Source organism: Hyperolius riggenbachi, chromosome 1 (assembly GCF_040937935.1).
Source record: "Hyperolius riggenbachi isolate aHypRig1 chromosome 1, aHypRig1.pri, whole genome shotgun sequence".
Lineage (NCBI taxonomy): Eukaryota > Metazoa > Chordata > Amphibia > Anura > Hyperoliidae > Hyperolius > Hyperolius riggenbachi.
Genome location: NC_090646.1, coordinates 636,351,772 through 636,368,068, shown reverse-complemented (window position 1 = coordinate 636,368,068; position 16,297 = coordinate 636,351,772). Strand labels below are relative to the sequence as shown.

Here is a 16,297-nt window from a genome sequence, read left to right as displayed (position 1 = left end):
TGACTGCGGTACTCTGCTGCTAGACGCTTGTGCAGCAGTCATCTTGCTCTCCGTGCACTTTTGCATTGTGGCCGGCGGCTATGGACAGCATTGGAGATGGAAAGGAAGAGGAAGCTTCTGCACTGGAGACGAGCTGAGAAATGAGTGACACTAATTGCTGCTGTGGTGTGAAGGCGAGCTGGCTACCTATACTGAAAGAGGGGTGGGAAAAGAAGGGATTAAGCGAGTCATCTGGCTACCTATGCTGGAGGAAAAGGGGGGAGGAGTCATCTGGCTATATATACTATAGGGAAAGGGGAGGCGTCATCTGGCTACATATACTAGAGGAAAGGGGAGGGGTCATCTGGCTACCTATACTGAAGGGGGCGGCTGGTGACAGTGGCCTAGGGCGGTAAAGAGTACAAATCCGGCCCTGGTGTTACAGCAAGGCTTCCTCTGTCTGGTGTGTGTGTGTGTTACAGCAAGGCTTCCTCCCAGCCAGGTGTGTGTGTTACAGCAAAGCTTTCCTCTCAGCCTGGTGTGTGTGTGTGTGTGTGTTACAGCAAGGCTTCCTCTCAGCCTGGTGTGTGTGTGTGTGTGTGTGTGTGTGTTACAGCAAGGCTTCCTCTCAGCCTGGTGTGTGTGTGTGTGTGTCTGTCTGTGTGTGTGTTACAGCAAACTTTCCTGTCAGCCTGGTGTGTGTGTGTGTGTGTGTTACAGCAAGGCTTCCTCCCAGCCGTGTGTGTGTGTGTGTGTGTGTGTGTGTGTGTGTGTGTTACAGCAAGGCTTCCTCTCAGCCTGGGGTGTGTGTGTGTGTGTGTGTGTGTGTGTGTGTGTGTGTGTGTGTGTGTGTTACAGCAAGGCTTCCTCTCAGCCTGGTGTGTGTGTGTGGTGTGAATGTTTCTTATCACTACAGCTCTTGAGGGGTGAGAGACACGCAGAGAGAGCACAGTTACGCTGTGTACAAACAGTAGCTTTCTGGTTTTTTTTTTAAGGTGGATAGTCTGTACAGGTAAACCCCTCTTCCAAGAGGAACTGTAGGGAAAATAACATAATGAATAAAATTGCTTATTTTTTACAATATTAATTTATAGACTATTTAGTCAGTGTCCATTGTAAAATCTTTCCTCTCCCTGACTTACCTTCTGAAATGTATCACTAGTGGTGACATCTTTAGTTCTGCCGGGTGATCTGTACAGAATGTTCATTACTGAGAGTTCTATGCACAGATGGAGATATTGCTTGCTTGGCAATTGGAAACAGCCGTTATTTCCCACAATGCAACAAGGTTCACAGACAGCAAACTGTACATCACACTGTGGGAGGGGTTTCATCACAATATCAGTCATACAGATCCTCTGATGATCTATTTGAAAAAAAGTCAAATATTTCCAGCGGGAAAGGGTGTATCAGCTACTGATTGGAATGAAGTTCAATCCTGGGATAAAGTTCCTCTTTTAGACCCAGTTCACATTAGCGTTTTGAGCCAAACGGATCCGGTGAGTGGATCCGGTCTCAGCATCACCGGATCCGGATGGCTCTGTGCACACTGCCAAATGGTGAGTGAAACCGGATCTTAACAACGATCGATCGGATCAGTTTTCACTCAGTTTGCAGGCAAATACATACCCAATGCTCTTTTTCAGCCGACGGCAGAAGCTTCCTCTTCTTGCGCTGTGACTACACAGCGCGTCATGTGACTAGTCACATGACGCATCATGTAGTCACATGACGCATCATGTAGTCACATGACGCATCATGTAGTCACATGACGCGGAAGAAGACGAAAGCCTCTACCGCCGGCTTCAAAAGAGTATTAGGTGTGTATTTTACCCTCCCTCACCCACCCGCCCGGCTGCTGCACCCTCCCCTCACCCTCCCGTCGCTCAGGTTCCCGTCGGCACATGCCCCCATCCCCCGTGGAACGGTCTGTTTCGTTACTAGTGTGAAGAAACGTTCTGTTTTCTATGGCCCCAATGCTGCAGCATTTTTTGTCCACATTCGTCCTGTTGGGCAGAACGGTCCGGAAAATTAGGGCCTGCAGCATTTTTTTAGGTTCGGGGAACGGAACAACGAAATTAATCCGTACCAATGGATGCATGTGAATGGATCCATGGGTTAACATTGGATCCTTTCACATCCGTTCTGTTTGTACAGTATACGTTCCGGTTACGTTCCGCAAAAAAAAAAAAACGCTAATGTGAACTGGGCCTTAGCTGCTTTGTCTTCAGCAATTCACCATGTTAGAAATCTACTATATGGCTTCTGTTATACAGCCTGGTCATCCTCCTGTCTCCATAGGGCACCGTGTGGTGCAGTACAGTAATCACAGCAAACATGCCTGTCCAGTGACTACCAAAGATGATTTTATGTGACAGGATTTATAGTGTGTAAGTGGATGAGAGAATAGCTTAAAGTGGATTTATAAGCATTGATTGCTGAGCACTTGCCGGTCCCAAGTAATGGGTCTGATAATGGACGGGCGATGTATACTTGCCTGGGCAAATCAATTTTCCTCTCCACTAGTGGTGTGCACGGCCCACAGCAGCCCTCTGTCAAATCATTTCTATACCTTCTGCCAGAGATCGCTTCCACACCGAATCTGCCAGAGATTGATGCAGCAAAGTGTGTTCACCTGATTGCAATTTTGATAGATTTCTGGAAAGCTCTCGGTGAAGAGGGCTTGGACAGGTGCTCCTTGGTAGAAGCATTTGATTTCCCGACTACCAATGGACTCCTGGGTCTCAGGATACACACACCCCTGGTGACGATGAAGGGAACAGGACACAGGAGGAGGCATGCCTGCTGACAGATGAACTTAAAGGGAACGTTAATCACTTGAGGACCACGGTGTTAGTGACCAGGCCATTTTTTACTATACTAATTGGGCCACTGCAGCTTTAAGGCCTAGCTGCAGGGCCATACAACTCAGCACACAAGTTTTACCCCCCCCCCCCCCCCGCTCCGCCCCCGCTTTTCTCCCCACCAACAGAGCTCTCTGTTGGTGGGATCTGATCAACCCCCAGGTGTTTGTTGTTGTTGTTGTTGTTGTTTTAATAAATATTTATTTTATACATTTTTGAATTAATTTCACTTTTTTTTTTTTTTTAAATTTATTTTATATCCCTCCCTCCCCGCCAGCCAGCCAATTCAGCCTATGACAGCCGATCACTTCAGTGTCTTCCAGTGGGACAGCCGTGTCACATGGCTGTCCCCAGTATAGCGCTGCTGTAGATCGCTGCGCTGTACAATGTTTATAGACGGCGGTTTCGCCACCTAACAGTCTCCGAGTGCCGCTGGGAGACTGAAGGCGGAGCGCAGCGCATTGGCACAAGGAATCTCCTGCAAGCTCCATAAGAAATCGTTCACTCCAATTGGCCTGGAGTGGTCCTGGGGCTGCCGCCGCGTTCACGCCAGTTGGCATGTAGCAGTCTGCAAGAAGTTAACTGAGATCTATTTGGCTGCAGTAGTGTCTGAATTGTACCTGAAACAAGCATGCAGTTAATCTTGTCAGATCTGACAACAATGTCAGAAACACCTGATCTGCTGCATGCTTGTTCAGGGTCTATGGCTAAAAGTATTATGCTAGGTACACACGATATAATTTTCCGGCAGATTTACCTGCCAGATCGACCATTTCCAATAGGTCCAATCTGATTTCCGATCGATTTTCCGTTCACTTCTATGAAAAATCGATCAGTAATTAGATCGGACATGTTGGAAATAGTCTATCTGGCAGGTAAATCTGCCAGAGAATTGTATCGTGTGTACCTAGCATGAAAAGCAGAGGATCAGCAAGACTGCCAGGCAACTGGTATTGTTTAAAAGGAAATAAATATGGCAGCCTCCGTATCCCTCTCGCTTCAGTTGTCCTTTAAGTAAAACGACTGAAAGGGAGGGGTCAGCCTAGTAAAATGTAAAGCTAGAAGGGCCATTATTACAGCAGCCATGTATTTATCATTTTTAAAAGGACATCAGCAATAACTCCTTCCATATTCCACTTACTTTACATTCCCTATAGTAAACCTCTAACCGTCGGATTTATGGCGGTTAGACGGCCGATCCCATCCGCGTCTTGCTTGATGAGTCCCCTCCCCCTGTGTTATGATTGCTCCGCGGCACAGACTGGCTAAATAAATTCATGTATTCATCTCACTAATGCCTGCGTTAAACTTATTTACACATCATCCTACGTGCGGCGCGGCAGAATGAAGACGCGCGTCGATCTCCAGATAATTAAACCTTATTATCCGCGATTACAGGCACTTTGCGTGGATTTGCAGACTTTCATTAACTTTAACACATTTGGAATCAATAAACCGCCATGCTGTCACGCCGCTATGTAAAACGCTACATTGCTCAAGTCCATAACGCCATAAAACAGATTATTAATAGACAGCGCGCGGCCACATTTTTCTTTTACGGCTCCTGTGACATTATCTCTCACGAGTGTCCTGCGTCTGGGACGGCGCGTCGGCGGCATTCAGAGCGGTCTGTAGGCAGATATGTATTGCAGGCGGTCGCAGGCGCCAATCCTACCAGATCTTATTCTCGTATATTTACATTTTACTATTGTTGATTCTTGCTGGTAAAGGATTACTTAGTGGCGCTCAGAGATTTCAGCGCACGGACAGGCGCGGTTAATTTATGTATTTAATGAAATAGTTTTATACGATTTATGCATAGAAAGTGTTTGTAGAAAAGGAATATTGTCGTTCATAAAAGGAAGACTTCGCAGCTTCTCACTTCCACTCCAGCAAGAGACAAACAAGTTGCTACCGTATTTTCCACCGAATATGAGACGCACCGGCATATAAGACGCACCTAGGTTTAAAGGTTAAAAGCCAGGGGAAAAAATACTGTATATACTAAATCTGGTGTGTCCATGTTCTAGGAGCGTCTATGTTCTCTCCAAATTGGTGCTGTCCTTTTGTGTCCCCTTCTGTCCCCAGTGTGTCCTGCTCATTCTGTCCCCCCCCCCCCCCCACATCCAGCTCCCCTGTGTATATGGTAATTTTTAGCAGTGTCTGGAGTGTGTCTCACCTAATCCATGGCTCCCTTGGTGACCGCAGACCTCTTCTGTTCTGCACGGCTCCCCCTAGTGACGGATTTTTGCGCAGGATTTGGGCCAATTCATCGCCAAGCTGTTGCAAAGTCAGCAGCGCATTACCATCGGACTTCCACGGTACTGCTGCGGTAGAAATAACGTACGTCAATGGGCGACGCATTGATTTTTAACGTGTGTACTGTACGCATGCATGGAACGACGCAGATACAACTGGGAACCCGGGAATCTTAGTGACATACTTCCTTTCCAGCAGGGAGTATGTTACGAGGCAGGGTGGGGGGGGGGGGGAGGGGGGCTTGTGTACCTAAGCTTCGGCTGAAGTACACGTTATAGGACAACTGAAGTGAGAAGTATTTGGAGGCTGCCATATTTATTTCCTTATATGCAATACCAATTGCCTGGCTGTACTGCGGATTCTGTGCCGCTAAAACTTTTAGCAATAGTCCCTGAACAAGCCTGCAGCTTGTGGTGTTTCTGATGTCATATCTGACAACATTAGCGGTATGCTTGTTTCTGGTGTGACTCAGACACTACTGCAGCCAAATAGATCAGCAGGGCTGCCAGGCAACTGGGGTTGTTTAAGAGGAAATAACTATGGCAGTCAATATATCACTCCTGCTTTACTTGTCCTTTAATATGATTGACAGGGATTATTTTGACCCCAGGGAAGTATAGATGGGTTGTAAACTCGCGTTGAACGGATGCTGCATAGTGAGATTCATAGATTCATTCATTTTAGTCATTTGTGCAATCACTCATCATGAGGCTCTCATAGAATTGTCACATTTTAAACGTCTGTCACTTTATATGTGGGAAAACAAACGAACGCCTCTATTAAAGCGCACCTCGTGTCAGAGAAAAAGCTTTCAGATGAGACTAATAAAGGCTGACTACACAGCTCCCCACATTGCCTCGCAGATGTTTATTTTCTGTGTTTGATCTGCAGTTCTGAAGGTTTTTAGGGCCTTTTTTTGCAGGAAAATGCGATCGTTCACAAACACGCTGTGGTTTTTTTTTTCTTCCTTATTTACACCAAGCTTTTTTTCTTCTTTTTTTAATCCATTTCAGGGCAGTTTGTGCGCGATCGCTTGCATCTCACAGCAGGGCTGAGGAGTCGGAGCAATTTTTGGATACCTGGAGTCGGAGGTTTCATAAGCTGAGGAGCCAGAGATGGAGTCGGATGATTTTTGTCCCGACTCCACAGCCCTGTCTCGCAGTGCAATAGTGTTTGCACTTTTCTGATGATTCATTAGTAAAAAAAAAAAAAAAAAAAACGCAAAAAAACAAAGGGGGAGATTACATAGCAACATGTTTTGTATACATTTTTTTTTTTTGCATTCCTGTTCTCTTCACACAAGCAGAAACGTTCAAGAACTGGATTTTTGCACTTGGGCCTAAAGGCTTGTACTCGCGCTAAATGAAACCCGCCCAAGGCGGCCTATAACGACCGCCGCTGCTGGATCCATCATGTGTGTGGCAGCCTCCGATGCGTTGCGCTTTGCAGGGGGTCCCAAGCATTGTGGTTGATCGTTTGGGAGATTGTACCATTAATGAGCACCTTAAAGAGAACCTGAACTGAAAATTAAAAGTCAAAATAAACATAAATGCGTCATACTTACCTCCTGTGTAGTCTACTTCTCAATCTCCTTCTCCTCTCCTGCATCCCATTTGTCCCCTGTGAGCAATGGAATTCTCTGTCCTCCATTTTGAAAATGGCCATTACCCCATAACCGCTTTCTGGTCAGCACACTGTTAAATGGTAATATCGCCCACCTGAGCCATAGGAAAACATGGACATTACCTTGCACATTCCGTTGTAACAGACAGCTGCTGATATATAACTGACTGTAATTGGTATATTTCAGTTCTGACAAAATATTGTCAGAACTGGAAGGGATCACTGTAAGAAGAAAATGTTGAGCTTCTGAGAGGAACTGATGGCAAGGTAAGTAATATTCATTTGCAGCAACGTCATGTGTTTATTTTAAATAATTTTACTCACTTCAGGTTCCCTTTAAAGACAACCTGAACTGAAAATAAAGTCAAAATAACCATACACAGGTCATACTTACCTCCTGTGTAGTCTACTCCTCAATCTTTCTCCTCTCCTGCGTCCTGTTTGTCCACTGTGATGAATGGAATTCTCCGTCCTCCATTTTAAAAATGGCCATTACCCCATAACCGCTTCTTGGTCAGCACACTGTTAAACTGTAATATCACCCACTTGAACCATAGGGAAACATGGACCTTACCTTGCACATTCAGTTGTAACTGACAGCTGCTGATGTATTAACTGACAGCAACTGGTATATTTCAGTTCTGACAAAATATTGTCAGAACTGGAAGGGATCACTGTAAGAAGAAAATGTTGAGCTTCTGAGAGGAACTGATGGCAAGGTAAGTAATATTCATTTGCAGCAACGTCATGTGTTTATTTTAAATAATTTTACTCACTTCAGATTCCCTGTAAGGGAGAACCCTGAAGCCAGTAAGAGGTAGCTAGTAGCAGGAGAGGTACTGGGATGCTGCTTCCCAGCCAGTCTTCCCCATAGTGTTCTATATGTACTTTGCAGGTCTGTTACCCTCAGCTTTTCCAGATGTACATAGACCTTTTTCTACAGTTTGAGCTGAGGTAGACGTCCAAAAGCAAACTGAACTCAAAGCCCCGTGTATACCAGTCCTCAGGCTGTACAATCTCAGGAAAGCCGACCGTTTCCCATGACAACAGGATTCCTAGCTTCAAAAAAAGAACATGAAATGTGATTTGCCCCATTCTATTTTTAGGCCGCTGTTTCCGGCTCTGGTCTTTGTAAATCCTCCACATGCACTGTTTACCGCTCCCTGTGTGAAATATATTATATTTCCCTGTTACTGCATGCTCATTTTCCATCCCCGGCCCTGTGTGTGGCGGCCGGCTGCGCTGAGCCCGTCGCATGCGCTTTGATTAAGGCCCCGTATGATTTGACTGCGTACGAAGTGATCTGTCACAGGCCTCTTAGCATTTCCTCGAGTCTCAGCAGGCCGGCTTTCATTTTCCTGATGTATTTAGTCACATTACAATGCAGGGAGCGTTGGAGTGCTTTGTATTGTTTTTCTATGCCTTTTCCACTGCCGTCCCCACGGTGCTGTTCCGAAGTGCCTGACACAAGCGCTCCCGCCTAGTTACTGCAAGATTTACAAAGCTTGTTTCCACTGTTTAAAAAATAGTCTAGCACTTCACCTTCATGTGTCTTATTTTCCCATTTCTATGGCACTTGTTCGGCCGCGGTGTGTGCGGTTCAAGAGGGGTTACGACGGTGTGAGCGAGCGTTTTTAAAGCGAACCTGTCACATATAAAACAAAATCAGAAAAACAATGGTGTACTCCCGCTCGATCACCATTGTTCGAAAAATGAGTGGTCTCAGACGGTTTGCAGTAAACGGCGACGGGCCATAGTTGAATTCAGCAGGCCACAGATTCAGATCGTTGGCAAAATCGTGAAAATTAGTACTTGGAAGTACTTAAATAAGCCACACGTGAGTAGTTTGAATAGAGTGAACGTTTGTTATCGCTTGATATGAATAACTAATGCTCATTATTATTGGTCTACATCAGGGGTCTCAAACTCGCGGCCCGCGGGCCATTTGCGGCCCTCGATACAATATTTTGTGGCCCTCGCCGGCAAAAGCTTCCTTATAGTTCGCTTCAGTGCTCCCAAGTAATCTGCGCATCCCCGCCGCTAAATGAGGGCTGCAGAGCCCCCGGCAGAATCCGCCGGCATTTCCTGGAAGGGGCAGAGCTTTCAGCTTCAGCTCTGCCCCTCCTGACGTCAATCGCCGCCTCTCCCCGCCCCTCTCTGTGAAGGAAGAGTGAGAGGGGCGGGCAGAGGCGGCGATGTGCCGCGATTGTGAAATCCCTTATGCGGCCCAGCCTCATCCTGACTTTGCCTCCTGCGGCCCCCCAGGTAAATTGAGTTTGAGACCCCTGGTATACAACTGAGAGGGATATGGATGTTTCCTTTTAAACAATGCCAGTTGCTTGGCAGTCCTGCTGATTTCTTTCACTGCAGTAGTGGCTGAATCACACACCTGATCTGCATCCTTGTTGAGGGGCTGTGGCTAAAAGTATTAGATACACAGGATCAGCAGGAGAGTCGGGCAACTGGTATTATTTTAAAAGGAAAAATCCATATCCTTCTCAGTTTAGGTTCCCATTAACCCAGGATTGAACTTCATCCCAATCAGTAGCTGATATCCCCTTTCCCACAAGAAATCTTTACCTTTTCTCAAATAGATCATCAGGGGGGTCTGTGTGGCTGATATTGTGGTGAAACCCCTCCCACAGTGTGATGTCAGTACCATGATCCTGACAGTTTGCTGTCTGTGAACCTCAACTGCCAAGCAAGTAATATCTCCTTCAGTGCATAGAACTCTCAGTAACGAACATTCCGTACACATCACCTGACAGGACTAAAGATGTCACCACCAGTGATACATTTCAGAATATAAATCATGACAAAAAATCCATTTAACTGTCCCTTTCTGCCAGGCCGCAACATCCCCACTTTTCAGCTTTTCGCAGAAAACGTGCAGTTTTTTCGCATGTGGTGTTTTTTTTTTTTTTTGCATTGAGATTTGCGTTGGTGTGAGGGTGCTGGACTGACATCACATAGCGGGAGATGTAAGTGGGTAGAACAATGCTCTCGCCAAGAGGGGTTGGGGGGCTGCTGTACTCGTACTGAATTCTCTGCAGATGTGGTCATTATCGGTTGCAATCTTCTGCCGTAGTTCCCATCAGATTTTCCTTTGGCTTTGTTCATGGAACGATTTTTCATATTCATACGATTTTATCTCTTGCTGTGTAGGTAGCATTATAGGCTCTGCCTAACCGGAGGATGTTTGTTTTTTGCGCTGTGAGTGTGGGTGATTTTATGTGTAGGCAGCTGTTGATCTTTATCGAGTCTTTCATGTTCCGGCCCGGGAGTCCAGCTATAAAGCCCACAACTAATAAGCTCCGTTGGCCTGGATTGACGCCGGTTTCCTGGGAAACGCTCTTGGCAGTGGAAACGCTTGTAACCGTCGTCCAAGAGGTTAGTGCGGGCCGGCCTGGCCTGCCCAGCGCTATCCGTGAGAAATAACGATCCGGCAGCTGAAGTTCTGAGGTGGAGTCCTCTCACACTTGGCCTGTGCCTCAGCCTATTCATCCTTCAGTCTGAGGCCAGCCAACTCTTCTGCCTGACTGTGCACGGCTTATTAAAGGGGTCCATTATTCCCCTGGAGGCTGCGGACAGCAGTAACTCACCATTATTAGATGCTTAGCTACTGTGTAGTCTGCATACTTAAAGGATACCCGAGGTGACGTGACATGATGAGATAGACATGGGTATATACAGTGCCTAGCACACCAATAACTATGCTTTGTTCCTTTTTTTTCTTTCTCTGCCTGAAAGTTAAACATCAGGTATGTAAGGGCTCATACACATGCTCAACCGAAGCCTTTTAGTTCAAACAACCACCAACAGACCAACAATTTGATGTGATGGAAGACGGACGGGAAAATATTGTCTTGACCTACAAACGATTGTTATACATATGGACGATGAGACGAACGACCCAGTAATTAACATATCGTTTGTGATGAGTATAGCGACGAGTTGTTCAATGATCTCTGTACACATGCTAAGTTGAAAAAGACTTCCGTAGGTGCAACACGTTTTACGTCTCCACTTGCAATACGACACTTCCGCTTTCATCACCAACATGTAACTCAACACAAGTCTTTTTACGGTTTGACAAATTTTTGTACACATACCTGATATCTGAACTACGTCCTTTGTACATAAGTTGACTCGATCCGACGGGTGAATCGTTCACTGATAAGAAATTACAACTATAAAACTCTTCCCTAGCAGAAAATGACTTCTGAGAGCAAAAAAGAGATAAAAAGGGTCAGTAGTTCATAGATTTCAGTTCTGGCATACTTCAGTGAATGCAGGAAGGAGATGAAAGGCGCCGACACTGCTGTCATTCACTTTATTTTGTGATTAATCATACTGAACATGATAAAAACGTGCATAAATAGCAAAGGATGGCACATACCCGGAGTGGACGAGGTGCGGTGGGTTTAGAGACTGAGGAGCCTGATTGGCCGTTTCGCGCTATGCGCTTCTACGGAGGCTGCCTCCGTATAAGGTGAATGACAGCAGTGCCGGCCCTTTTCTTCTCCTTCCTGCATCTAGATGTGACTTATGCCTGAGCACACTAAAGATTCTTATTACACCATACCTGGTTGTTTGTAACAGTGCTGCCCCCTCCCCCCTTCCTCCCTTGCACTCATCAGAGGACAGTGTGGCCTGGTGCACACCAAAAACCGCTAGCAGATCCGCAAAATGCTAGCAGATTTTGAAACGCTTTTTCTTATTTTTCTGCAGCGTTTCAGCTGGCGTTTTGCGGTTTTGTCTAGCGGTTTTGGTGTAGTAGATTTCATGTATTGTTACAGTAAAGCTGTTACTGAACAGCTACTGTAACAAAAACCGCCTGGCAAACCGCTCTGAACTGCCGTTTTTCAGAGCGGTTTGTGGTTTTCCTATACTTAACATTGAGGCAGAAACGCATCCGCAATCCAAAATCTGCAGCAGCCCGGGAGTATGCGTTTCTGCAAAACGCCTCCCGCTCTGGTGTGCACCAGCCCATTGAAATACATTACCCTAGCGGATCCGCACCCGCAAGCAGATCGCAAACCGCAGCGGAAATGCTCCGGTGTGCACTAGGCCTGACTGCAGTGCCAGCGTTTCTGCATATTCTGCTCTTGCAATATCACATACTTCAATGAATGTGTCATTGAGCAAAAACAATAACAGTTAAAACTTAAAAAGTAGATTTAAGTATAAAATAAAACTGTGGAATATCTTAAAAAGTTATTTTTAGGAGGAGGAGGATATAAACAATTGTTTATTTCATTAGTTTATTTTCACCTCAGGTGTCCTTTAACTTGTCTACGTAAATAGGACAAGGAATCACAGAATGAAGAAGCTGCTAAGTTAATTTAGATCTATTATAGTGGCAACAACCCTGTTACTACTGGTAATTCCCAAGTCAATTCAAATTTTATGACTCCTGTAAATGGACCAAGTACTGCAGCTGCTGGGCTTGATTAATCCATTTCGAGGCTGCATAAATTACCATAAAATTTGCATGAACACTGCCAAGAATTTATTTTAGATTTGACCAGTCAGGTTTCAGCTGTTGAACTTTGGCTATAATTCTGACTGGTTATTTCATTTTTACTCCAGTTTTTACTGCGCCTGTCTTCACAAATTCACCCACTTATGTTCTTTTTGAAAAAAAATAAATCAGGATGCAACATTTTTATTTTGTAGTCCAGGACTGTATGTATATGAGTGCCATTAAAGGATACCCGAGGTTACATGATGAGATAGACATGGGTATGTACAGTACTAAGCACACAAATAACTATGCTGTGCTCCTTTTTTTCTTTCTCTGCCCGAAACAGTTAAATATCAGGTATGTAAGTGACTGACTCAGTCCAGACTCAGACAGGAAGTGACTTCAGTGTGAACCTCACTGATAAGACATTCCAACTATAAAACACTTTCCTAGCAGAAAATGGCTTCTGAGAGCAGGAAAGAGATAAAAGGGGTCAAAAGTTCATAGATTTTAGCTCTGGCATACTTCAATGAATGTGTCATTGAACAAAAACAATAAAACAGTTAAAACTTAAAAAATAGATTTAAACATTAAATAAAACTGTGGAATATCTTAAGTCATTTTTAGGAGAAGGAAGATAGATACAATCGTTTATTTCATTCGTTTATTTTCGCCTCGGGTGTCCTGTAAAGCGGACCTGAACTCAGAATGTCCTCTCTGCTCTAAAAGATAAGCAACAGCATAATAGCCTTTAGGGGCCTTTCGCACTGGCGCGGTGTGGCAAATTGCCCCACTGCTACCGCAGCCTAATTAAACCCACGTTGCGGTGCGCTGCACTGGAAGTTTCAAATCTAACGCTTGCGCAGAACAACGTTACTGTGCGGGATCTGCGTTGGCCCGGAAATCATATTAGTCTATGATGACGTCGTTTTTTTTTTTTTGTTTGTTTGTTTTTTTAAAGTTGGCGTCATGGCGCGCATGCATGGAGGCATATTTTTACAATACGCTTCCATGCACTCCCGCATACCCTGAAGCAGGAAGTGACTGCAAGTGCGTGTCCCTTCCTGAAGGCCTGTTTTTGGCGGCAGGCACAACGCGCTGCTGATGCTGGTTTGCAGTATGAAACCGGCCTTAAAGAGAAACATTTCTTGGCTATGGCTGTTACAAATCCTGCAATAAATTTGAGGTGTGTCTACTTCCTGCTTTTATGGAAGCACACACAGGGTTAACATCCTGTGTTTACAAAATAAGCTGCTCTGCTGAGGCAGCCAGCTGATGCATTGAAAGATCAAATTACAACTTGTGATTAGTCACAGATGAGGGGGAGTTACAGGCTAAACTCTCAAAATACATACAGGGTGCATTTCTCTGTTTTCCTTCTGTCCTGTGCAAGATTTGTTTAACATCAGACTGATGAAACAAGCTCCGCCCCTTGCTGTAAGTAACAGTGCCTCTCTTGTTTGTGTCTCCACAGCTATACTATCAGGTGCTGAATTTTGCCATGATAGTGTCGTCTGCCCTCATGATATGGAAAGGCCTTATCGTAATGACGGGTAGCGAGAGCCCCATCGTGGTCGTACTAAGGTACCGCTTCTGCCTGTTTTATTGGACTGTTGCAGCTTCTCTGTGTCTCTCCAGCTACACAAGTATTTAACATGCACAGAAAATCCACATGTAATGCTTGCTATTAGGGAAGGTCAGTGAGAAGCAAATAATTCCAAGTTGATGCAGGACTGTGCAGATTTTCTATGCAAATTTGTGGCTTGAAAATGGTCCAATCGAATCCTGCCAAGGTAGAACTCTGTGGGTCCATTTTCAAGGTGCATAAATTTGCATATAAGTTTTGCATAATCTTGCATCAACTTGGAATTATTTGCATACCACATCTTACTGACTGTTGATCAAGTACACAAATCACATGTTCTGACTTCACTGGCTGCATGCTGGTTCCAGGGCAGTTGTACAGAAAGCCAAGCGACAGCCAGTTATCCAGAGCTTTCAAAAGGGGATTGGCACTGGCAAGGACTGTGGCTACATTCGCAGTGGCGCATTGCAGTGCGGAATAATGACCGCATTGTAACGCAGCTTGTAACACTGCAGTGCACCACGCTAGCGCAAAACGTGCGTTAACAGTGACAGTGAAGCGTACGTTTTCATTGACTGTATGCGATGCAACACGTGGGAAATGTGCAGCTCCACTTTCCCGTTCCTTTGTGTTTTTGCTTTTACAGGAAAAGCAATACATCCCTCACTGTGAGCTTAGCCTTAGTCTAGCAAAAGGAGATATAGCAGGGGTGGGGCTTCTAGTGGTGGGGCTGGGGCTATTGCAGTCTGTGGCTGTGACATCAGAAGCTGCTCCCAGATTGACAGACGCAAACGACCTTGCACTGCCAATCCATCTTTGCCTGAAGTGGTCTGTGAACTGTAGGTACATCTGTTCCAGGTACAAAATACATGATAGACTGTATTATTTATCAAGGGGTTATTTGATATGTGTTTAAAGCAGTGGTTCTCAAACTTATCTTAATCAAGGCACCCATGATGACTCAGAATTTTTTTTTCAAGGCGACACCCCCACCTTCCCAACAAAAACAGTTACCAAAATGCACGTTTGCCATTTTACTCACTGTCCCGTGTCATCCTATGTCACCCTTTTTGTCCCAATTTGTATCTTGTCCTCCTTCATCACTATTTGTGTCCACCCTTATCCCCAGTGTCCTCCTCTGTCCCCAGTGTCCTCCTCTGTCCCCAGTGTCCTTCTCTGTCCCCAGTGTCCTTCTCTGTCCCCAGTGTCCTTCTCTGTCCCCAGTGTCCTTCTCTGTCCCCAGTGTCCTTCTCTGTCCCCAGTGTCCTTCTCTGTCCCCAGTGTCCTTCTCTGTCCCCAGTGTCCTTCTCTGTCCCCAGTGTCCTTCTCTGTCCCCAGTGTCCTTCTCTGTCCCCAGTGTCCTTCTCTGTCCCCAGTGTCCTTCTCTGTCCCCAGTGTCCTTCTCTGTCCCCAGTGTCCTTCTCTGTCCCCAGTGTCCTTCTCTGTCCCCAGTGTCCTCCTTTGTCCCGTGTCTTCCTTCATGGCCCCCTATGTCCTGTGTCCTCACCTGCGTGAGAGTTAAAAGCAGCGGAAGCCGATCATGTGTCTCACCTGATCCTGGGAGCCGGCGGGGATTAGAGCCCTCTCCTCTCCCTTACTCTACCCCCTATTGCCAGCCGTGTGTAATGATGCGATCAGGCAAAGCTGGCACTAGGGCATACATGTCAACTCCAGCTTGTGGGCCAAGTCTGGTTCTCAGCCATTAAATTTGGCCCCCAAGTGGTTTCCCCACTTTGCATTATGTTTGGCCCGCTCTAGACCTCCAGGGAAGCTAAATTGGAGGTGAAGCCCTAAATCACCAGGGAAGCCATATGGGGAAGGGAGGGGGGAAGTGCTAAACACTAGGGAGCTGTCTCACCCATCGGTGGGAGGACTACTAGACACCAAGGAACTGTATAGGGGTTGGAGTGGAGCTATTAGACACCTGGGAACTTTATAAGGGAGGAAGGTAACCAGTAGATATTGAGGTTGGCCCACGACTAGGTCCCAGTGTTCAATTTTGGCCCACTTTGTATTTGAGTTTGACACACCTGTATTAGCGGAATAGTGAGGGAGAGGGAAAGCCACTGATCGCCTCTGGCGCCATTGGATCAGATGAGCGAAGCGATTAGCAGGAGAAACAGAATAGGGAAATGTGTGACTCAGGGCAGAGACGGCACACGGTTTAAGGACCTCAGGTTTAAAGCAAGTCAGCATATTATTAATATACCCATTCAGCTTTAGCTGACCCCTTGTCCATTGATGCAGCTATAATCCATTAATATACAGTATACAGCTGTTATGGGGGAATTTCTTAATTTTTTTTTATCAGAAAAGTTTAATTCTGATTTTGGCCTGGTTCAAAACTGGCGTCCTGCAGAATCTCGATGAAAAGCATTTGCCAGCTTTCAGCGTCAATCGCCGTGTTTCACCCCCGCAGGGGGACACAAGAGGCACAACAGTAACCGACCCTGGCAGCATCCTGTTGCTTTCAGTACTGACTCAGAATGTTACTTTGTCATATGTGATTGTGTCTGGTAG

The 16,297-nt window shown here is 45.7% G+C and overlaps 1 protein-coding gene across 1 annotated transcript in view; it reads left to right on the top strand.

The window, feature by feature from the left end:
* SEC11C (SEC11 homolog C, signal peptidase complex subunit) overlaps positions 1-16,297 on the top strand; it is a 69,979-nt gene that overhangs the window by 24,084 nt on the left and 29,598 nt on the right. Inside the window, exon 2 of the mRNA XM_068271855.1 lies at positions 13,667-13,776. Coding sequence (XP_068127956.1) covers positions 13,667-13,776 — 110 coding nt within the window. The remainder of the gene's footprint in view (positions 1-13,666; positions 13,777-16,297) is intronic.